The sequence below is a fragment of the Eptatretus burgeri genome, chromosome 16, assembly GCF_056783735.1.
Source record: "Eptatretus burgeri isolate ZD-2024b chromosome 16, Ebu_testis_v1, whole genome shotgun sequence".
In the NCBI taxonomy this organism is placed as follows: Eukaryota; Metazoa; Chordata; class Myxini; order Myxiniformes; family Myxinidae; genus Eptatretus; species Eptatretus burgeri.
The window spans coordinates 19,969,794-19,993,350 of NC_140976.1; the positions used below are offsets into that span (position 1 = coordinate 19,969,794).

Consider the following 23,557-nt stretch of genomic DNA (forward strand, 5'->3'; position numbering starts at 1 on the left):
GTAGAAGACGACGACGAAGAAGAAGAAGAAGAAGAAGAAGAAGAAGAAGAAGAAGAAGAAGAAGAAGAAGTAGTAAAAGAAGAAGAAGAGGAAGAAGAAGAGGAGGCTGATGGTTTGAGGTGAAGCGGTGACACCGTGTGCAGTGGACTATAATTATAATCTTTCCTCTCGATCAGCGTGCTTCCCTTTCTTTCACGACCTTCCTCATGGCTCTCTCCGTGTCCCTCCGCACTGCGAACTACCTCCGACCTCCGGTGAGAACTTCCACCGGATTGTTCTGTCTCCGCTTGTACAACGTTCGGGTCAGTGCTGTTCCGATCGTCTCCGGACAGAGTATGAGGAAAGTGAGGAGACTGTCCTAATTAACCTTCCGAACCTGGGTTTCCGACGTCATCTCGTGAACGTCATACTTGAACGAGTCGGTGTGCTTTAATGAGGTCATTTCGGGGACTTGTTTTGTAGGTCGCGTTTTAATATATATATATATATATATATATATATATATATATATATATATATATATATATATATATGCATATATATTGATTTCTTTTTTTATTTATTTTCGATTTTTTAAAAAAAAATCTATTTATTTATTTGTTTTTTTTTATTTATTAATTTATTTTTGATTATTTTTATTTATTTATTTTTGATTTCTTTATTAATTAATTATTTTTTTATTTATATACAGTATATATATGAGTATTTATTTAACATTTTCTTCATATTCACACGACCATCGTGTTTACTGTTGTCTGTGACAGGTTTGGAGGTGCTTTGTGAAACGAACTCCATCTCGTGGTCTCCACGTGAGTCTCCTCAACCCACCAGACGTGTGACGTCACTCCTTATCATGATGACTCGCTTATTGTCTGTGATGGACCGGAGGTTATGTTGACATCGATGTCTGTCTGTGAGAACGATATCTCCAAAAGTTATTTATCGATTCTAATGAAATTTGGTGGACAGGTTGCAATTGTGACGAGGACGAATTGATTAGATTTTGGTGAAGATCCGGATCCGATTAAAAAAAAAAAAAATTGTCGTGATTCTTCACCATTGAGAGATTGGGCCAGAAATGATATAAAGCACGACATCTCAAAAAGTTGTGCACTGGTTCGGACGAAACTTGGTGGATGAGTTGAGAAGGTAACAAGAACAAGCCGATGAGATTTTGGGGATGCAGATCCGACCTGTCATTGGGATATAAAACGTAAACTGTTCAGCCCGGTGGAGTTGTGCGCTCCACCGAGTGCTACTCTGCAGGGTGAGCCATAAATCCCAGGACACTGTCTTGGCTCCTTGTAAAATAGTTGTATATACTATTATATCTATTTATACTGTTTTCTTTTTTTTTTTTTCCTCCCAGATAATACAATAAACCAAGATGGCAGACACTAATAATTTATTAATACTAATAGTTTTAACAATAATTACAGTATAATTTGGCAATCATAATAATGAACGTATAATCCCCACCATGGTCCAAAGCACATCGGGGCTTGGTGAAAAACAAGCTCATGCTCAAGCAGTAGAGCAGACAGGTATGCTTCAAGGCCATGAAGACCAATGAAAATTTTGTCCAACAGGCCCACTGGTACTGTAATATAAGCCGTGTGTGAGTGCGGTTGGGCAGTTTGCCCGACTCCTGTAGAAGCGGGTTGGACAGCAGAAATCGTAACCCATACAATATATGTTACCAAGACGGAGCTTTTGGGGTCCTATTTATTTTGTACACACATGTATTTCAAAATTTTGAAATCCCCTTCCCCCATACACTCCATGTGTAGTCATTCCTTCTTTCCTCTTACTTACAATCTCCTCCAAACCTTTCCCTTTCCTCTCCCTCTCCTTGCACACACCATCCCCTTCTCCTTCGACCTTTTCTCAATTTTTTTTTCTCTTCTTCTGGCCTATTCCTATGTAATAAGTAGATGAAAAATGAGCCTTTGTTTGTTTGTTTTTTTTGTCTTTAAGCTACAGTGAAGGTTCCCTTTCAGAGACTGTCTATTTAAATGAAATGTTGATTTGTTCATTGCACATTTGTATACAACATGATACCATGCTGCCAGGTTATGATCTACTGTCATTATACAGAGGACCCTCAAATAATTCAATATTGTGGTGAATTTAATTTCTGAAACGAGACAATATGGGGCTGGCAGCATAGCCTATAGTCTAGCCTGGGTTTGAGAGTCATTCTCGCTATAAACTGCCATCATGGTGTTTCACGTGGAAGGCAATTAATCAAGTTTGCCGTCCCTCGGATGGACTGGGCATCCCGTCTGCTTGCATTAGTTGGTGAATGTTAAAGATCCCACATCATTCTTCATGAAGAGTAGGTGAGTTATCGCTGATACCCTGAACAAATTCCAAATTCTTGCGTTGGAGTGGCGACCCATCCAGGAATGTATCGTTTACCAAAGAAACTGGCATGGCAGCACCGCAGCTCAGTTTCGAGCATGGTCCACAAGACAAAATGTATGTGCATTATTATAAATAGATGGACATTGGTACCTTGTCGATGATCTCCCTCAAACTCTTTCCTTTGTGAGAGCCTTGGCAGTATTCTGACTACAAAATCCCATCAATCTGTTGACTTGTGTAAAGGTTTGTTCGCCAAAACGAATGGTAATTTACGGCGAGATTGAACAGTTTTTGTATTCATCATCGATCCCTTGTGCCATTGCCTGCTATTATGGACTTTGCCATTTAATTGCTTGCTCAGGTATTGCAAAACGAATAGCACGTGCTTGATGTGCATCTCGTGTCGTCAATTCAGGAGGTGGTGATTGCAAGCACAGTGCGGACACCTATTGGCTCCTTCCGCAGCAGCTTGTCTTCACTTCCTGCTACCCAACTGGGGTCCATTGCTATCCGGGCAGCCATTGAAAGAGCAGGTATGACTATCGAGATAGCCAGTTAACCCACGATGTAAATCTGGGAATTGTTCGCATCTAAGATGATCATTGCAGCACCTACTGTATAATCTCGGCTACTTCTCTTGTAAAGTTTCAAGCAATCTAAATCTAGTACTTTTTAATTTTTTTGGGGGAGGGGGTTGGGTTCTTGTTCTGATCTACATAAAACAAACCATTGGGTGGATATTTCTCAGCTGAGTCCAAAAGGTCGTGTTCTGAACACAGTTCATTGGAGTAATGCTCTCCGCTATATACTGGGGCTTCTACCAACCCACATTGTATTCTGCATGCAATGGAGCTTAAATATTTTGTCAGAATTGGCTAACAATGTCTGCTGCTCTTCCACCGTGGACTTTTTATTGTCCCACGCATGTGAAGTGAAAAGTGGGGTTAAGCAATTGGTTCGCTTCTGTCTGTTCGTCCACAAATGTTAATTGATCCATCCATCCATTGGGACCATACTCTGTGTCGAGCGTTGGTGCTGTCTAAGCAGTCCCCTTGGCTGTTGGGCACAATCCTGGATGGGTCGCCACTCCGACACAGGATACCAGTAAACTGGCACCCATTCTGCCGACCTCGGAAGGATGACAGACAGAGTCAACCCCATCTGGTATTAATTCAACGGCTGAGCGAGATTTGAACTCAGGATCCTAGGATCCCAAGCCCACCACACTAACCATTAAGCCAACACCAGGCATAATTTATGATCGATGAGCAATTGATTTCATTGGGAATGTTATGTTCTGAACATGCATCAGAAAGCAAAGTTGTAATTTAACAGTACTTTGTCTCTGAATTTGTCTCGATAGCACACTTGCAGAGAGGAGTGATATAATCTTTTTACTTTGTCTGCCTGTCTGGCAGTCAAACAGAATTGAAGGTCATTCCAAGCAGGAAACTTAGTTTTTAAACACGTCATGAATGAGACGTACAACAGGCGCAAATAACTAATTATTTTAATATGTTAAATGAGGTGGCGGTGTAAAAGTCGCTGCATCAATGGCGGTAACCTTCTGATTTTTTTTTATTTTACAACCTTTTAATGTCTTTTATTTAAATTGAACACTGTAGACCACAAATTGCAGTTTTGGCACTTTCAAAAACCTTCCGCTGAGCAGGACAAAATATTACAGCATTTTACATCATCACAACGAATCAAATTTGCTGCTCGTGGACCCCACCTATGTCTCTTTCTCTCTTTCTCTCTCTCATGGGGTAATGTGTTCAATGAACTCATGTTACCTCTGCCACCAAAGATGGATGGAGGTTCTATTTTTTTTATCCCTGTCTGTCTGTGTGGACAGGTTGGTTGCTTGGCAAGGACAAATTGATTCGATTTTGGTGAATTTGCTGATCTGGATCTAAACACGAATTATTTAAATGATTTTTCATTCTTGAGAGATTGGGCCAAAAACGATGGCACGGTATCTCAAAAATCCATTGAAGGATTCGGATAAAAATTGGTTTGGGAGGTGACAAAAACAAGTGCATTCGACTTCGGTGAAAATCTGGATACGATCATTTTTTTTTTAATGATTCTTCACCATCGAGAGATGGGACCAAAAATGATGCACAGTACAGCACAATAGCTCAAATCTGCGGATGGATTCTGACAAAACGAGGTAGATGAGTTGGTTAGGTGACGAGCACAACCCGGTTAGATTTGGTTAATGATGCAGATCCGGCCTATCATTGGACGACAAAACTTAAACGGTTCAGCCGAGCAGAGATATGCGCTCCACCGAGTCATCTCATTTATCGCTTTCATCCAGCTTTACCTCCAAGGGTGCTTGTTCATATCCCAGCATTGGGGCATACGACACAAACGAGCATTTAATTTGTGTTTGTAATGTACATTAAAAATTCAACCAGTTTTCTCTCTTTTATTAAATATTTAAATGCCATTCGTATCACCATGCTCATTGTGAGTCTTTTTGAAGGTTCAAGTTGCTACTAGCCAATTCTAATGTACAGAAAAGTCGTAAACAAATGGGGGCAAGTTTTAATTGCCATCTGCTAAACAGTCAAAGCAATAGATGCAACTTAAATTATTAGGAATGATGAGTTTTGTACATAGCCCCCTATTAGTACAGCTTCGTTGGCTAGAGTGGACTGTATATGATGACAAAGCACGGTACACATAGTCTCTGATCAAGGTCACATCCAGTGCTGACATCTCTTCACAGGAATTGATCCACAAGAGGTAAAAGAGGTGTACATGGGGAATGTCATTCAAGCAGGAGAGGGCCAGGCACCTACTCGTCAGGCTGCACTTGGGGCAGGTAAGAGAGAAATCCTCACCAATTAGAAATGCCCCAATGGACTTACCATGTTGACTTATTTTTGCCTCAGAACCAGCACAGTTAAAATGAAGATCCAAATCTTCAAACCTATTAACTTGTGCATGGTTTCATCAATTCGCACTCCAGCTTCAACCAGCAATTAAAAATATTGAGCTAAAAGTAACAAGTTTGTGAGTTTCGTTCTTCTTTCCATAACTGCTCCCGCAACCACCTCCAAAAGGTCTCCCGATTGCAACCCCGTGTACGACCATCAACAAGGTGTGTGCATCGGGGCTCAAATCGGTCATGCTGGCAGCTCAAGGACTCATGTGTGGACATCAGGTAGGGAATGTGTTCATTTGAACTTTTGGCATGAATTGCATGCGATAAAAATCTATATATTAATACTGAAGGACCAATTTTGTGCTCCTCCTAGCGGTCGCGTCATTTTTTTTTTGGTACTGTGACCTGGACTGAAAGAAACTTCATACCTGTAAGAGTGCATCGCACATAGTGGCAATTGTCAACTTTCAACTCTGAAGCAGAATAAACACTTTTCGTTGAGACGGGGACGAGGAGTGAAGAGGCGGGGGTGGGGGATGAAGAGACGGGGGCATGGAGTGAAGAGGCGGGGGGCAAGGTAAGCAAATTGAAAGTGGGAGACGGGGGGGGAAATGGGGCAGGGGATGAGTGGACAGGGGGGCAGGGGCAAGTGGGGCGTGGAATCAAGAGATGGGGGGAGACGGGGAGTGGAGAGGTGGGGCCGGGGTGATTAAATTTTTGGGCGGGGGTAAGAAAATTGAAGGCGAGGGGTGGGAGGCGGGGGGGAATGGGGCAGGGGTGGGGGATGAGTAGGCGGGGGCAAGCACGCCCTGTCCAGTCCATGTCCCTCGAGTGTTGTTGAGCTGGTGAGGGTGGTTGAATGAACGGAATCCATCTGTGACGGGGTTTTGGCTGGTCTGAAATTATTGTATGTACACCTTGTTAGAAAAAGTGTTGGGATTGTATGGAGAACAGGTTTATCAATTTGGTACTGTTTGTTTGATTACTAATTCTGGGGCGCTCACACTGTCCCATTTGGTCGATGGGTGGAATATTTGCACAATTCCATAAGTGCAGATTCAGTGGTGGGTTGTCCTTCACCTCTTGCTCAGTGGGCAGTGTCGGTCAAAACCTTAGCATTGTTGAAATGGGTCTATGTCAGGGCTCATTTCTGGCCACTACCAATTTTTAGGTCATCTCTATCATCTCAGAGATGACCTAATAACCCGTCTCGAAGTCTGTCCGTTTGTACGTCCGTCTGTCCACAATCAAACCGAGTGGAGACAAATAACCAATAGTGGAATGGATAGAGGTCGATGAGACATGCACAACGATATAACTTACAAGGTCGAGCTCAACGTCACGAGGCTGTCAAAGTTGCGAAAATCGTCGATTTCAAATCGTATCTCCTCCCTCATTTATCAAGAGAGATCAAATGTTATTAGTGATTCAGATACTATGGACTTATCTAGAACACGAGCCATTTTTTTGAAATTTGCTCTCGTTCCGATTTTATAGCCCTTCAAACTTCGTTGTGATTCCCCATATGGGCCGTTCATAGAGTACATATAAAAAAAAAGTATTAAAAAAATTTAAGAACCGGAACTCTCTGAGACGAATATTACATTTGAAGCTTTTGTCAGATTTAACTAAAACAATGAACACGAGTTTATATGCACACTTACTTTCATTTATGACATTAACATTGTTTTGAATGTCTATTTGTACTTTTATTTTCAAAATTGACGTGCTGTGATATTAAAAGAAAAAAGGTAAATTACACCGCTAGGGACTGCATCGTCATGACTTACAAACATCTGTTCATAAGGAACTGCTGGCTTTGCAAGGGATTAGCGATGTATGAGGGGGGTGGGTGGGTGGTCACGAGCCTGCATACAGAGAGGGGTGGGTGGTTTTGAAACCCAGAAGTAGAGCGTACGTACTTTATGAACTGCCCCTATTCCAGTCTGGCACAGAGTTACTTTCGACCTCTGGCAGAGATGACCGGCACTCCCGCTCGGGAGTATTTTTTTAATTTGAACCGATTGCTAAATCAGGGTTCCCACTTATTTTGAGATGTCTTTTTTTAAGGGCTAAAATAACCCCTTTTTAAGGACCACATCCTGCAAATTCCAGGGGTAAATTGAGGTGTCACCTAGAAATTAACAAAGATAGTAAGTTTACAAAAAATCTATTTTAATAATGAACATACAGAACACAGCAGGAGCTTATTCAGTCAACAAGGCACAATGCGCCACACAGCCAATTGGCAAATTCACTTCACAGTTACTGTAGAATCAGCCAGGAGCAGTCACAAGTTTCCAGATGGCAGCACTCAATGTTAATGTGTTGTTATGTTAAAATGTTATTGTCGGTGCTGCCACCTGCAAAATTGCAGCAGCTCCTGACTGCTTCTACACTACAGAACAGTACATTTTGTAAGCTCCATGTCATTGTAATATCCAATTAGGACATAGCAGGCAAGGATTTAGCCTTCTCCTCAATTTCTCGTTCTGGAACTTTGAGTTCCCCCTGTTTTTGATTGGCAGAGTGTCTGAGAGCATTTGATTTTACCAGAAGACTGTGGCTGGTTTTGCCACCTTTTTCCTCAGCCTCGTCTGCATATTTTTCTGACAATGTGGTCAGACCTATGTCAGTTTCCAACACCTTCTTCCTCTTTTTCAAACCATCCATTTTTCGTTTTCTTTGGATGGCTTCTTGCCCTTTCTTTCTTTTCTCTTCTTCAAGATATTGATGGTATTTATGTCGAGAACTGGAGGCTGAGTACAAAATAATCAATGATCTGCCTCAGTGCCACAAGCATGCCTTCACCCAGGTTGTCCTCTGTCTGTTGAGGGAAAAACCCCTCTCGACAGACGCCTAACCATGGGAAACTAGCAGCACTTTACGAACTAGCCCCCACAACTTCTCAAACTTCTTGTTTTTACCCACACATTCATCGAGTAACACATCTACCCTGTCATCTTCAACCTTGAAGTCCTTGAACCAAGACTTCAGCTCATACCCTGCTACATCCTGCAGTAATTCTTTGTAACTCGCAACCAACATATCTACATTATCACCATCAACTCTGTTCAGTCACCAAATTTTCCAACAGGCATTTGGATTTGGACTTTGAGTGTTCTTGATCAGTCACCATCAACTTGGGATCCAGAGAAGCCATATTTCTGGCTCAACTATACTGAAGAGGAGACCTTTCAAAGATTTTGTTGACACATTGCCCCACAAATAGCCAACATTCTTCTTTGACCTGAAACACCTGGCGTTCACTGATGGCCTTGGTTCTCAGGAGGGACTTCAGTTCACTTTCAGCCTTGAAACCAACTTCAATCTTTGTTTTCTACCCTTTCCTTTTCAAGATTCAGCTTTAACAAGTCATATGCAGTGGAAGCATTTTGTAATGCAACTGGCTTAACACACCTCTCCAACAAATTTCTGACAAGTCTCTCAATATCATGAACAAGAAAGGGACCCATTGGCTTGTCTGTTTGGTACAAGGCTAAAAATGGTTCAATTGCACTGGCTACTGACCTGAAGAAAGACAGTTTTGCAACAGCTAGCTTATCATTCATTGCACCATGCAGAGTTTTGTAAGAGTTGCTGGTTGGTTTCGGCTTCTTCTTGCTTTCACATGCTTCAACAAATAACTTCAGGTGAGGCCACAATATAATAACTCTGCTGCAGACAGGACCATTGTCAACCCACCTGTGCTTACAAAATTTCAATGGGAAGTCTTTACACCCAGTTACATCAGTAAAATCATCGTGCCTGGCAGAGGTATCTTTAAACAGGTTGTATGGACTGGAGAGAATATCACCAAGATCCCAAGCAGTCTCACGAGCACCGGTCTGGAACGCCCCATGAATGACGTGGAGGCCACAGCTCCCAATATCCATCAGGCCCATATCACACTCATTCTTAATTTCTTTCCCCAATTTGTCATAAAAAGACCAATTCACTGAAGGGCCATCCATAGATACCTGCAACAAACCACTTCTACGTAGATTAGAAGTTGATGCATTGAAGTGTTCCAATAAATCAGTTGCAGCAGCATGACCAATGAATTGTGATGTTAGGTATCTAGTGTGGACTTGGTCATGGTGCCAAAGTCTGACATGAATGTCTAATTGTTTATTTTTAGTCTTTGTGTTCATGCTTTCATCGAACAGCAAAACATATTCACTGTCTTTATTTATGCGACTCTTTAGAAGAGAAGAGAAGTGAGGAGCAAGCCCGAATTGGCAGAGATATCTACATTATGTTTCGGCAACAGGATGCCCTTGAAACATCCTTTTAAATAAATCAGAAGTTCCCTCACATGAACGAAAGGAATAATGCGACTCGACACATTTCATTGCCCACAACACTTCTGCTATTGGAATCTGTGTTCCACCATGTCCAGGTCTAGAAGAAGCTGGCATTCGAACAGGATGAGCAGCAGCCTGAGGGGCAGCAGGCCGAGGAGCAAGGGAAGTACGTGCTGGATTTGCATCTGAGGTTGTCGCAGCTCCCTGTATTAAAATAATCTCCCATTCCACCCAAAGTTGAACCCACAGACCTCAGAGCTGAAAAATAGAAAAGTACCAGGTATGTACAGTATTTACATTGTAATCAAATACATACCAGATACCATGCATACTGCGAGACAATTTGGTCAATCACTCAATGCCCAAAAGATCGTTGATCATATATCAGAATACGCAAACACAGTTTCACTCACCTTGTAGATGTTTTTGTCCTTTACCATGGACGGTGACGGCAGAAACTCCCAAGCTTTTCACAGAGAAAGATTTGCGGCACACACGACAACGAGCAGAAGATCGACATCTGGGATCTTTCTCCAACCATCCTTTGAATTCCGGTTTATCAAGCCAGGGAGCTTGGAAATAGCATTGTCCAGGCATCCTTTGATGTATCGTGCATATAAATTTGGGTCAACAAATTCTATAAATGCCGATGATAATGGATATAATAGGCGTATTGTTCAGCTCTTTTATCGTGATGACAGCGATCACAATGGCGGCCGAAGTTTGCCGAGATGACCCGAATGCAGACACGTGACCACTTCGGCAGCCGCGCAAAAACAAAGCCACGTGCTCTGGCATGAGGGCGGGCGGGAATGAAATGCGACCATGCCGCTTAACCGGTAAACAGTTTTTTTCAATAAAATATCATTTTTAGCAGCGTCTCACGTAGCGAACACTGCTCATAGAGAGCTCGGCGTTGTTCTTCTTATTCTTGTTCTTCTTGTGAAGACAAAACCTTAATCTCTCGGACTCGGTTATTGTACATACAAGATCCGGATCTCCTTAAATACTGAGCACATGTACACATCCTCACATAGACGGTGCCTTTTGAGAGCGTCTATCATGAACTTTTAAATATATTCGGACATTTGCTTTAAAGTTTCGAAAAGTTCACGTTACTATTTAAAGATTATTCCATTTATCGTATTGTAGTTTCGTAAATACATTATTTATTTCGTAAATACACGATATATCGTAAATACATTGACGCGTTTCGCTATTGGCTTAAGGCACGTGAGGAAATATCGGAATTTGTTGTTTTTAAAAAAAAAAAAAAAAAAAAAAATTTTTTAAGCCGACAAAACCTTTAGGACGCTGCTCGTGGACACATTTGTCCTTGTTTTGAATGCTAGTGCGAGGAAAATGAAACGCCCTTCACCAAATAACAGGAAAATCGGATTTTTATTGACTTTTGAACATTTTCCTGAAATTTAAGTACTTGAATTGTACAACTCAGAAATGTTGGACTTTATGGGTTTTAAGGACCCGTACGAACCGTGTAAATACCAGCAATATGGCAACACATTGTTACGTAGGTGAGAGTAAGGGCTCTTGTTTACTGTGCTGCGTCAAAAGCCTGTGATCTCTGTAAAGCACGTTTTACTTTGTAATGTTGGGGGGGGGGGGGGTACTCTCAAATGCAGCTTGGGAGGGTTCATTTCAATTTTGAGTGTGCTGTCCAAAGTTTAATACTGTTCATGCAAATTCTGAGAATCCATTCCTCAGTACCTGTTCATCAGCATCGTTCTGGCTTGAACACTACCATGTAGGACGTGATGGTGGCAGGTGGGATGGAAAGCATGTCCAACGTGCCATATATCATGCGGAGGGAAGACCCACCCTATGGTCGCGTCACACTTGAAGACCTCATTTCCTTTGATGCGCTCACAGATGTCTACAACAAGTTCCACATGGTACATTTATGGTGTTTCCAAAATCTTGCAACTATTATAGCTCTTCACCAAAATCCAGTACTTTGAACCCTACTGTGTGTGCTCTTGTGGAAGGGAAGGGAAGGGAGTTTGACCATAGGGGCTATCTGTTTATGCACAGGAACCGTTTCAGAAGGGTGGGGGGAGTAAATTGAAAATAAATAAATATAGATATGGGGAATACCAAGAGGGGTGGGGGCTGTTTCTATGGATATCATTTCTGGTGGTGTCTAGGGAAACTGTGCAGAGAACACAGCAAGGAAGTTCAAGATATCTCGCGAAGAGCAGGATACCTTTGCCGTATCATCTTATGAACGAAGCAAAGCTGCTTGGCAGAGTGGCCTACTGGCCAAAGAGATCGTGCCAGTAACCATACAGAAAAAAGGTAAGCCTTTATTCCCCAACAGAATGCTTGATGATGGTTAACTTGGTATCGGTTGTTGATGCTTTTGAGTTGTTGTTCACCAGTTTGGAGAATTTTGAGCGAATTACTCATCCTGGTTCGGCTAATTATTACCCTCAAATCAAATAGCAGGGTGTGAGGCCTTCTCTTATTGGATGAAACTATTTACCATTTATTGGAGAATCGTCCAATTCCCAAGACCAATATCTCTTTCAATGGAAAAAAAAATCAAATGTCACTGTTAGGATCCAGCAGATTATATGGTGGTGGTTCAAAAAAAAAAAAAAATTATTAAAAAAAAACAACTTTAAAATGCAAAATGATGCAGGGATGGTATTTGAAAACATATATGTAAACAAGGGAGGGATGATCATGTGGAACCATCCCTACATCTTTCTTTTAACTGGAGAGTTCATAGAACACCTTACCCCATGCAGTGTCCAAATGTATAATTCAATTTAAAATAAATACTGATTTTCAAGGTTGTATTAAAATATATATATATATATATATATATATATATATATATATATATATATATATATATATATATATATATATATATATATATATATATATATATATATATATATATATATATATATATACCCGTAAGTTTACCACCATTGTGCAGTTAGTCTTCCACACCATGTTATTTAACATGTCCAAGTACTGCAAAACTGGTGGTTTTTGGAAGCGGTAGTAAGGCGATTTGTGGTCAAGTACATAATTCCATTTAAATATTTTTTAAATAATAAATTCCAAAGTTTACCACCATTGATGCAGTGGCGATTTTACACCACCCGAACACGCGACATTAGTTTTGTGTTTGTTTGCATCCATCATGATGTCCTTGACAGTAAGTTTCCTGTTTGGAATGATTTTCAATTTTGTTTGATTGCTCGGCAGGCAGACAGAGTAAAATAATTATGTCACTCTTCTCTGTGCCTGTGCAGTTTGTGAGCCAAAGTACTGTAAAACTTCAGGATCATTTTCGAATTCGATGTAAATCAAGTTGTTCCCCGATCATAAACTGATATTTGTAGACAAATGGAAGGAGAGAAGTGAAGCGATTGCTGAACCACACTTTTCCCTTTGCGTGCAAGGGGTGATAGTTGTTGCGTGTCCATCTCTGCATCCATTTACAATGAGTGTTGATAGTTTCCATGATTCATCTGACCAGTGAAATATTAAACCACACACACACACGAGGTTTCAGTACCCAGTGATTTTGGTCTAAATAATGCAGAAATGAAGACCTCAAGAATACATTGAAAAGATCCTGGAAGCTGGAGTGCACCACAATTGTACCAATGATAATTGGAGCCATCCATCCATCCATTGGGACCACACTTTTTAAAGAGCATCAGTGCTACCGAAGCAGTCTCCTGGCTATTGGGCACAATCCTGGATGGGTCAACCCCACCTGGTATTCAACGGCAGAGTGAGATTTCAACTCTGGACCCTCGGATCCCCAGCTTCCCACCCTAACCATTAAGCCCACACCAGGCACACATAATTGTAGCAATGGGAATGATAAATATCCTCCAAACCATCCCTGGGAACATTACCACAAATTAACTACAGTTGGAGGCTGTCCAGGGCTCGGTGCCGATCCTGATAAAAGCCCTCGGGTCAAAACTCTGAGAACACAACTTCAGCTATGAATCACGATCCTTCATTGAAGATAGATATTTTGAGTCCTGGGAGGGCTCCTTTCTACCTTCTGAAACCTGAATTGTGGAGATAAGAATTGACAATCGCAAACACACACACGATTCAGCAAGTGTTTGTGAACCCAAATCGAGAAAGATGTTCAGTGTCATTTTCAGGTGACAATCATTCAAATAATGATGGAGGGATGGTTTCACATGATATTTTCTTGTGATCATCTCTACCTTGTGTTTATACACTTTTTGGCACCCCATCCCTACAACCTCTTGCATTAAACTTTTTTTTATTACTCGTTTCTGTATTTAAAAGAAACGTATACATTTTTATTCGCCAAACTAATTTTAACCCTTTGAACCCGAGCAGCCTTTTTACCGGCTGCTATTCAAACCTCCACGTTCCTGAGCGGCCAGATTTTTCTGCCAGGAGCCAAGGTGGGGGAGCCGAACGTCCAATGAGCTCACGGTTTAAATGGTTTTATAATGTCTGTCACATTATAGTGATGAGAAACTGCATACGTGCATGCCTGCAAGCTTTATGGGTGGCAGAAAGGTCTTGCTCTCTCTCTGCATGTGCTGTCACACCTGTGATAATTATCAGATTTATAAAATTATATTTATTGTACATCTGACAACAATGGTTGTTGGACCGTACTTAATATTCCACCGTTAACCACACTTGTCTTTCAAAGTGGTTTTCTGTTGTCGCTACTGGACTTATTACACCTTTAACCACACCTGTTTTTAGGTGTGATTGGCCTTCGGGCAATAGGCAATCGTCACCACAGCCCTGCCTCCACCAGACTGATTGACAGGTGTTGTCCTGCCCCACACACCCCTCGTTTCCCTTCATATTACAATGCGTACTTATGCAGTTAAGTCAACATTCCATGGAATCCTTTCAAGTTATGAAAATTGAGTAACCATGAACCTCGCATTATAAAATGCAGTCGATTCATGTTTAAATCAAGTCCTGAGGTTAAACTAACTTTGAGTTTGGCTGTAAGAAAATATTATTTACAAATGGGTTTTTTTGGATCGGTCAGCTTTGTAGCTCAGCGAATGTTGTTCAAAAGTTTTACGAATGTTTAATGTGAAATCCTTCAGATAATTGGTAGGTACCTTATAGGTTTATAAGTTTGTATCTTGTTCGATTTATTTTCAAGGGCTTGTGTTTTTTTAAATATATGGAGGGTCTGTGCCATCACCTTCCTGCAAAAAAAAAAAGGTGAACATGAAAGGTGGAAACGTAGTAACCTACAAGTAAGATGATTGGGTTAATGGTTTGGGAGAGGTGGGGTAGAAAATGGTGCATATAGATGGGAGATGACACTACCTACTTTTGAAGCACTGGAAAGGAACAGCTCAGCTTTAGGAAAGCAGTTCTACTACCATGAGAAATAGTAACAAAAGAGTAGTGTGTGGAGTGTTTCGGTAGTTTAACCCAGAGAGGGTGAAAGAAAAATGCATATTCTGGAGGATTGAGGAAGAGTTTGATGGTCCAGAGTTGACTTTGAGGAGAAGCGGTAGAGGCCACCATCCTGTCAAATGTAAGCAATCGGCTTCAGTTGAGGAGATTTCAAAAAAATGTTTTGGATTCTACGGAATCCAGGAGACCAATGTCTGCGGTGTTTGCCAATAAGGATGCTGCGGTGATGCTCCGGTGTTGGCCAATAAGGGAGAGCAGGACTTCACTGAGTGACATACAAAATACTTTTAGGTTGAGTGATTGATTACTCAAGACATGACAAGAGTATGCTCAGATTGTGGCTGGCTTTGGTTTGCAATGTGGTGTGATCAAGAGAGGTCATGGCTGATTGTGATTCCTGTAAGGTCAAGAAACAACCTTTTCCAGTGGCTGACCATGGGAATTGACAGGTGGGTTCATCTGGAGATCCTTCCTGAGCAATAGGGTGCAGCTGAAATTTTCTGTGATTGAAAGACCTGTTCCATTTGTCAGACCAACAGCTAATCAATTCCAGATCGCTGCCAGGCAGCCAGTAGTTGGTTCAAGCCTTCTGATGCAAGGATCGTTGGTGGCCAAAGGAGAACGGATTAAAAAGCAGACAAAGAAGTTTCAAAAATATTGAGAGCTTTGGATTCCATGGAATGCAGGAGCAACCAGCTTAACTTTCTTTTCTTTCTTCACGCAGTTGGAATTATTTTGCACAAAAACCATGCAGTAAATACACAAGAAATGGTAAAACATGCTCGGTTTATCATTCTAAAACAGAGGCTGGCCTTGATCAAGGATTATGACAAATGTACTTTGTCCAAAATGAAAATCTTGTGATTGCCCCTTTGAGGAAATGGCCCTAAGTGGGTTATTAAATATAGGATCAGCCCAGATCCCCCCTTAAATGCATGTTTCGCCAGGTTGTTTGGTAATCAGACGTTACATGTGTCGGGAGGTGTAGCAGGCTGTCCAGTGTTCATACAGTGGTGGTGTAGGCGCCGTTATTCTTCTTTCCCCCCTCCCCTCCAAACCGGCCCCCACCCAGTGCCCTGACAGTCAGTCAATGGGACTTGCCGGCAACCCATTGGCAGAGAGCTGCTGCAGTCTCGAGCGATGGACCAATCACGGGTCCCCCGGAGGCGGTCCAAAAGGTGGCTAGCCCAAAAAAGCAAAGGAAGGAAACAGCTGGTGTCGAGTCTGCGATCGGCTTCGAGAGAAAAGGCCCGCCCCGAAAGGAACTGGCTGCTTTTTTGGTTTGGGGATGGCTGTGTGAGTCTGCGATCGGCTTTATGAGGTCAGACAGGTTCATCCGGAGTCCAGTCACGGAGCCTCTGACTGTCCTTACTCACTGCACGGCTCGACACGTCTTGTGATCCCTTCAATTCGCCTGCGGAGCCCAACACCCAGATTTGACCTCGTCTGGTGAACAGGCCAGGCCTGGATTTGTATCCTGGACCTTGTGAGAAACCAGCTGGAACCCACCATAGATCTGACTGCCTTGTGCCGTCGACCTTACAGGGGCTGGACGTGCCGAGGCTGTGTACGCAAGCGGTGCCGATAAGAAAACAAGCGCCATCTTGACACGCCGGTGTGCAAGCAGTGCTGAGAATAGGAGTACGAGCGCCATTTTGCCACCCGGCGTGCTCGAGCTTGGGCGCTCAAATCCGTTGAAATCAGCTTCTCACGAGCCGCATTCGTGCCTTCGACACTTTTCCTCTCGTCCATGAGACACCACCAAGTACTCCGTGTCTTGTCTGCATGTTGTCTATGGTTTCTCTCGCTAGGGTCCCCTTCGAAACCCGTATCCGTAGCTCCCTAGTTCAGAGTGGGTGGTAGATGAATGATAACGTTCGTGAATGCTTTGCTTGTGTTGTGTTTCCCCAATAAATCTGGCTGATTCAGATGAAAGTTGCCGCCTTGAGTTTATTCGTGCCGTGTAAAGGAACAATGCGCTCGATTTGTATTTAAAACCAAACGGGCTATAACGTTTCACCATGTCCTTCATGGATAGGCAGATTTCACTCGGTCTCTGACAGACCCCGGCTACAGACTGGGTTTATTTCCCCAACTGGTAAGGCCCAGGTGTACTTTGGTATCGCGATCCGAGACGCGTGACCCGAGACCTGTGCCAAACTAGCCGGCGTTATAACCCCGGAGACGGCGGTGCTGTTAAGCGACGCCGAATCTTCAACCTTTGGCTGTCAAGAGTAGGGTGCGAATACCTTCACCGTCGAATCTATAACAATATAAGCTTGTTGACATCTTAATATAAGAGGTGACGACGTTTCATGAAATGCCATACTGAAATGGAGCATTTAACATTAAGGCCTGATCGAAAAATAACTTCCTCTGCAGAAAAACCAGATGGACTGGTATCTGAAGATGAGGAGTACAAACGCGTTGACTTTAGCAAGATATCCAAGCTGAAAGCTGTATTTCAGAAAGAAGACGGTATGTCTATGCAACACCAATGAAATGGTTTTTCTTCGGCAAGTGAAATGAAACAACATATCCCTTGAGAAACACTTTACAGAGCCTGTCAGACTTTATTTCACAGGTTATGTCCACTTTGGTCTCCAATGTCCATAGGTACGGTGACAGCAGCCAATGCAAGCAAGCTAAATGATGGTGCCGCTGCTCTGGTGCTCATGACCGTGGAGGCTGCCAAGCGGTTGAACATCACACCTCTGGCAAGGATCGTTGGTGCGTCACCTTTGCAATTTGGTCTTAATCACAAAAAAAAAAAAAACACATGGGTTTTCTGAGGCAAATGCTCAATTTGTTTCTGACTAGAATTGATCATAGTTGATAGTTTGTTTCTTGCAGGGTTTGCAGATGCTGCTGTCGATCCCATAGACTTCCCAGTGGCCCCTGCGCATGCGATGCCCAAGGTTACCATTTTGGGCTTTCACTTCTGATGAATGGGGGAAACTGATACTTTCCATATGACTCTTACCCAAACCGCACCTTACACCTGAACAAACCAGTTGGGAAGACGAACCAAGAACCCACACTCTGCTCTTCAGTAGAACCAACTGGAACCAAAGCACATGGAGGTTCTTTGTTTGTTCTTCCCCCGTCTCCACAGGTACTGAAGGCATGTGGGCTGAAACAAGATGACGTGACCATGTGGGAGATAAATGAAGCTTTCAGTGTAGTGGTTCTTGCTAACATAAAGATGATGGGGCTTGAACCCAGCCAAGTCAATGTCAATGGAGGAGCAGTGTCACTTGGACACCCCATCGGGTAAGACCATTCATCAGCTTGGCGATTCGTTGTCGTACGATCTATGCTGTTAGGCTGAGAAATTTTTCAAAGGCTAAACCTGCTCTTGACGTTTTGTTTTTCATTCTGCACTGCAACATTTTTGACGATTTCAACAGAACCAACAATCAATTTAAATTGCCCTGGATAAGTGGGAGGGCCCAAGGAAGACAAGACAAATTACAAGTTTAATTTTGCTTTCTGACACGCTCCCTTCCACAATGTTTCAGCATGTCTGGTGCTCGTATTCTTGGACATCTGGTTAATGCCTTGAAATCGAAGGAGTATGGCATGGCTGGCATCTGCAATGGTGGTGGAGGAGCTTCCGCACTCCTTGTGCAGAAATATTGATCGGTAGAGGGTGGTTCCTCAAGTCCTCCGATGCCAGGCAAAAATAAAATGTGTGCGTGCACCGGAGCATATTACCGGCAGATACCAAATGTCCTCTTAAACATGCGATTGTATAACGGTTGGAAGTGAAAGTTAAACAATTTTTCAATCTGATAGTTTAATTTCTCTCTCATCCTTTATCATTGAAATTAAATAAATACACCATTGAACACAGTGGAAATTTCCACTGTGCTCAACTTCCTACATTAGTGAGTGACCTGTCCAGGCTTGCTTTGTGAAAAATGTCGACTCGAACGTCCTGTTGCTCACGTCAAGAGTTTTCACCACCACCCAGAAGAAGAATACAACTTTAGTTGAATTTCCCAGAAATTTGATATGGTAAATATATATATATATATATATACATACTGGGAGGGCTCTCTTCAATGACAGATATGCCTCCACCCCTGTCTATTACATCATTATACATACTTGTACCAAGTTTTGATTTGAATCCCTGAACTCAAATTCAAAATATTTAATTCTGGTTGCCAGAACATGTGTCCGATCAGGTTGAAATTTAAAACATATATTCACCATGACTACTTGATCATAACTGGCGTTTCCCATTGATTGAAGCTGTTCAAGAGAAAAATTTAAGATTTTCGTTCAATCCAATATGGCTGCTAGACCATGTGACCTATGAATTCTTTGTGAACACCTTGGTATCCCCAAAGTTTGAGTAACCTGTGGGTGAAGTTTCCCCTTTATTTCGAGCTGTTCTGGTGTTTTTTTGAAGGTTAATTCTTCAAAAATATCAGAGCTGTCAAACCATGTGACCTATGACATCAAAAGGTGGATAACTTTTGTTCTTCATGGACAGGTTACTATACCTGTAAAGTTTTGCCTCAATCTGTTCAGCTGTTTTGAAGAAGATTTGAGGTTATGTTAAAAAAATAGCTGCTGAACCATGTGACCACTCATCCCCCCCTGCCCCCATACAATTTAGCCCGAGATGACCCTCAATTTTCATGATTGGATAAAAAGCATGCAATTATGACGTCAAAAAAAATTAAAAAAAAAAATTTCCCATGGGGAGTACTTGCTGCGTGCCAAGTTTCAATTTTTTTTCCGAGATATGTGGAAATTGTGTCAATCAGATAAGCGGTTGCAGGGAAAACAGAAAATTAGCACGGACGGACGGACAACCTCAAACATTACGCTTGTGACCACTTCATCAGCAGAGGTATTAAAAAAAAAACATTTTAAATCCATCAAGCGTTTCAAAGTCTCCTACAAGAAAAGGAACCGTGCATCACTCTTGTCTGTGAGCTGCACATTCAGCCAATGAGAACATGTGCTGATCAGCACCTCGCTCTGCCAGTTTTGAGTGCGCTCCTCTCTCGTTTACAGCACTGTGGTAACTTACTCGTGGATCCTTTTTGGCCCAATATTCCACATCACAAGATAAAGGAAGATTATTTGTAATGCTGGCTACCACCAAAGGTGGTACTATTGTTACGAATCTGGAAGCCTTGTGCACACAGACAGACAGCCGTCCCCGTAGCTTAGTTATTTCGATAAGTGTGTGTTTCTAGTTAGGGCCCCCTACCTGTGTCTAATGGGAATTGCATACATGTGCTGCGAGTTATTTTTATAGTTAGGATTTTTACATCCATACCATCTTCGCTCTTACAGCAACAACACTCTGCTCGCAGCATTCTTCACGCGCTAGCCAGCAAGCGCGCGCGTGGGCGGAGTCTAACGTAGGCATGGCGTCCCTCCTTTGCCAATTGGCAAGGAGCGGGCGTCTCACCCTCCCCATTTCCAACTCAACACGATCGCCATTAAGCATGCTGCCAGAGGTGAGGAGGTAGGCGGAGCCACAAACGGGGAAGGGTGGGAGTTGCCCCGCCTACCGTGCGTCTGTCCAATGGAGGGCCAGGGAATCTCGCGATGGTTCCGGCCAATCAAGAGGTGAGTGGTCAGGAAAAGAGGCCCTCCCTCCGAGAGAAAAGGGTGGTGATTTTTGGACGAACGTCAGGAGATTGATCTTGTCCTGTCGCCGGCGTCTGCTCTCATCTCGTCCTGTCGCCGGCGTCTGTTCTCATCTCGTCCTGTCGCCGGCGTCTGCTCTCATCTCGTACTGTCGCTGGAGTCTGGTTCTCCGTCAGCTCGAGCGCGTGGTCTGATTGAGTGCTGGTCGCATCTCGACGCCGGTATGGTTCGCTCGTCTCTGCTAAACCGCACGAAGAGGGAAGGTCCATTTTTCTTTCTGGGGTCTGTGTGTGCGCGTGTGTGTCCCTGGGGCCCTTCTTGAAGTAGAAACTGGATAAGTGCTTTTGCTTGTGCATTGCATTTCATATAATCGGATAACTCTGCTCCTTGCGTGCTCCGCCCCACCCACCTCCCCATTATAAATAAATCCCGTGTTAAATGTTTCGGCTCGTTTTTGTGTTTCTTTCATTGGCTTAGCACAGTGTGCGTTGGGAAATTTTGGAAGCGGCAAATTGTACATTTGAACCGACGGGACCTCAGTTACCATCCGCACGGGTCGAGTACGCATACGGTTCGTCCCGGACGAGTGCCGTCGAGGGTGTGAATCCTCGGTAGCTCGCCACGTGGGCCTCCAGGTATTTTAAGTTTGGCAGATAACCCTCTCCCACGTGGTTGATTTATTGGCGATTCGCGATCTTGTAAGCGATCCGTACCTTTTGGAGTTTTCCGAAAGGTACGATCTCAATTCCTGGTGTTCGGTAGAGTCGACCCTACTGCTCCACCTAGCAGTCGTGCTCGCAACCGACGCCTGGCTCCACAACACAATTTCTGCCAGATCAGTTTTTTGGGGGGGTTTTGATGACATCCACGCTTGCTCCATTACAGTGAGACTTGTGTAATTCTGAGAGCCCAATTGACCCATAATGTCTGGAAAAATGATAGGTGATAGTGTTGGTCATTCTCTTCCCACCTCATCACCACTCGGTCTAACACTGCTCCACTTGAACGGATTGGGAATTACAATTCCATAACTTATAGATATATTTTTTCATATCATTTAAAAAAAAATTATAAATTGATTTAATGCATTTATCATTTGTGCTCTTGCCAATATCCCAAAGAAGCCCTCATTTATTGCTTTTAGGTAAGCAAAGGTGCCATCTGGCCTGAATCTGAATCAGAGCCATGTTATTACCTTAGCGCTCTGGCATTAAGGGATGATGGAACTGGGAAATTTACGATTCATTTTATGCTTAGTGGTACATTGTTTTTCAGACAAGGATGCAAGGCGTAAGAAAAAAAAAAAAGGTCGAATCAGATGAAGTAATTGTTTTAAATCTATTTCCCCTTTTCAGGGAATTTTGCTGCGGTGGAAATACGATAACACTGACTTGTGTAAACCAAACTGGGAACGATGCGTTCGTTGAGTCTTGAACCTCGCCGTGCTTTGACAATTTCTACTCTTCTGGGTGAATGAGGTTTAATTGTGCAGAAAACATGGACGATGCTTCACAACGTCCTTCCCTCATCTTCACATAACTTGTTTAGTCGCAGTAAGCTCGACTTTCATACAAAAAAACAACAAATTCAGTGCAAACCAGCTGAAGCAGAACACTTGGAACCAGGAGTACAAAAAAATAAATACAATTTCATTCATTTCAACAAAACACAATAATTACTAAGCCGGGAATAAAACCTCGGACCGATCGAACTATGGCCACTTGGACATGGCAGGTTGTCTGGTATTGGAGCGATAGTAGCTGGAGCAGAAAATCGAGTCAGCAAAACGCGCTCCTTATAGAAGCGAAGAATAAAAACCATAGCCGAGTCTTGCAGTGGTTGTGCTAAAAGGACACCATGAAAAATAAATGTTCGCACATACGCTTTCTGCACAGGTATGACAGGGAAAACGCTGCCCCACCGTGGTCTCGGGATATTTTGGTTGGAGGAAAAAGAAATGTCCGTCATTCCATGTAGCTGAGCTGCGACAAAAACCTGTCCAAGTCAGTGGTTGCAGGAAATGCTTCCAGTTTCTGTCTCTTGTGTTTCTGGAGTGAAAAAAGTGGGTGGGGGTGGGACAAGGTTGGGTTTAAGTCGTATCGCTGTATTTGGAAGGTATCAACTGAAAAACAAGTTTTGAAGATTTTTTTTTTTATCCATAGTGCACACTTAAAATCCACCATGAGAGACACTTACAGGATGACTTGCACGTTTGGATACCGCAGATTCATGGGCAGTAATGTCTTTACTGGAATCATTCCATGCTCTTTTCTTTCTGGATTTCTTGTTCGTTTTCTCAATTGCATTTTCAGCACCGGCTTCCCTCATCCCAGCTTGTAACCGTTCATCGCTCTTTGCGGTGTCCATTCGTTCACCTCCGTGTCTCGATAACCCTGAAGCTGCTGCGGCTTCCACACAAGTTGCCTTTTCGGGGTGGTTGGGCGATTTGCTTTTGACATCTTTGCTGGGGGTTTGAGACATTGTGGTGGCCCGAGACAGTATCACAAGGGTCTGAGCAGCCATGTTGATGCTACTCTCACTGCTCGCTTCACTGGCAGGACTCTCTACACTGCGCCTCGGAGTGCCATTTTCAGCAGCGGAAGCCAGGCCTCCAGAGGTCGCCTGTCTCCGCAATCTTTCGACCACGGGCCCATCAGCACCTGCAACTTTTCTTGATCGAGTTGGAGTGCCAGTGATGGCCGAATAAACTGAAGCCTGTGCATTTTTGACATTCTGCTGATTGACAGACTTTTGCGCACTCTTGCATCCACTGTTTTTTGAACTTGCAGCTTTTGCTTCCCCTGTTTCGTTGCTACTCTGTTTCTGCCGAGGAGCTGATGCCTGCAACGTTGCACCCTCACTCAACTCGCTGCACAAGTATGGATCGTAAACATCCACCACTTGTCGGAGTACAGGCCTCTCCATCCTTGGA

The 23,557-nt window shown here is 43.0% G+C and overlaps 2 protein-coding genes across 9 annotated transcripts in view; one reads left to right on the plus strand and one right to left on the minus strand.

Annotated features, from left to right (window-relative positions):
* The first annotated feature begins 3 nt into the window (after window positions 1–3).
* On the plus strand, window positions 4–18,900 carry ACAT1 (acetyl-CoA acetyltransferase 1). Of its 2 annotated transcripts, XM_085860693.1 has the most exons (12): window positions 4–254; window positions 765–809; window positions 2,783–2,900; window positions 5,108–5,203; window positions 5,445–5,545; window positions 11,343–11,486; window positions 11,739–11,889; window positions 17,389–17,484; window positions 17,623–17,736; window positions 17,860–17,924; window positions 18,122–18,279; window positions 18,528–18,900. In XM_085860693.1, the coding sequence occupies exons 1-12, from the start codon at window positions 207–209 to the stop codon at window positions 18,646–18,648; spliced, it is 1,257 nt and encodes a 418-aa protein (XP_085716819.1). In that variant the 5' UTR covers window positions 4–206; the 3' UTR covers window positions 18,649–18,900. The 2 variants fall into 2 exon arrangements, with proteins under 2 accessions (XP_085716819.1, XP_085716820.1); XM_085860694.1 differs by lacking the exons at window positions 17,389–17,484; window positions 17,623–17,736; window positions 17,860–17,924; window positions 18,122–18,279; window positions 18,528–18,900 and adding exons at window positions 14,326–14,392; window positions 16,079–16,685.
* Window positions 10,839–23,557, minus strand: part of NPAT (nuclear protein, coactivator of histone transcription) — an 87,862-nt gene continuing 75,143 nt past the window's right edge. For all 7 annotated transcript variants that reach the window (XM_085860688.1, XM_085860684.1, XM_085860683.1 and 4 more), the window contains 2 exons: window positions 22,822–23,557; window positions 10,839–22,673 (listed from right to left, as the gene is read on the minus strand). The exon at window positions 22,822–23,557 is cut by the window's right edge and continues 513 nt beyond it. In XM_085860688.1, coding sequence (XP_085716814.1) covers window positions 22,590–22,673; window positions 22,822–23,557 — 820 coding nt within the window. In that variant the 3' untranslated portion in view covers window positions 10,839–22,589. The remainder of the gene's footprint in view (window positions 22,674–22,821) is intronic.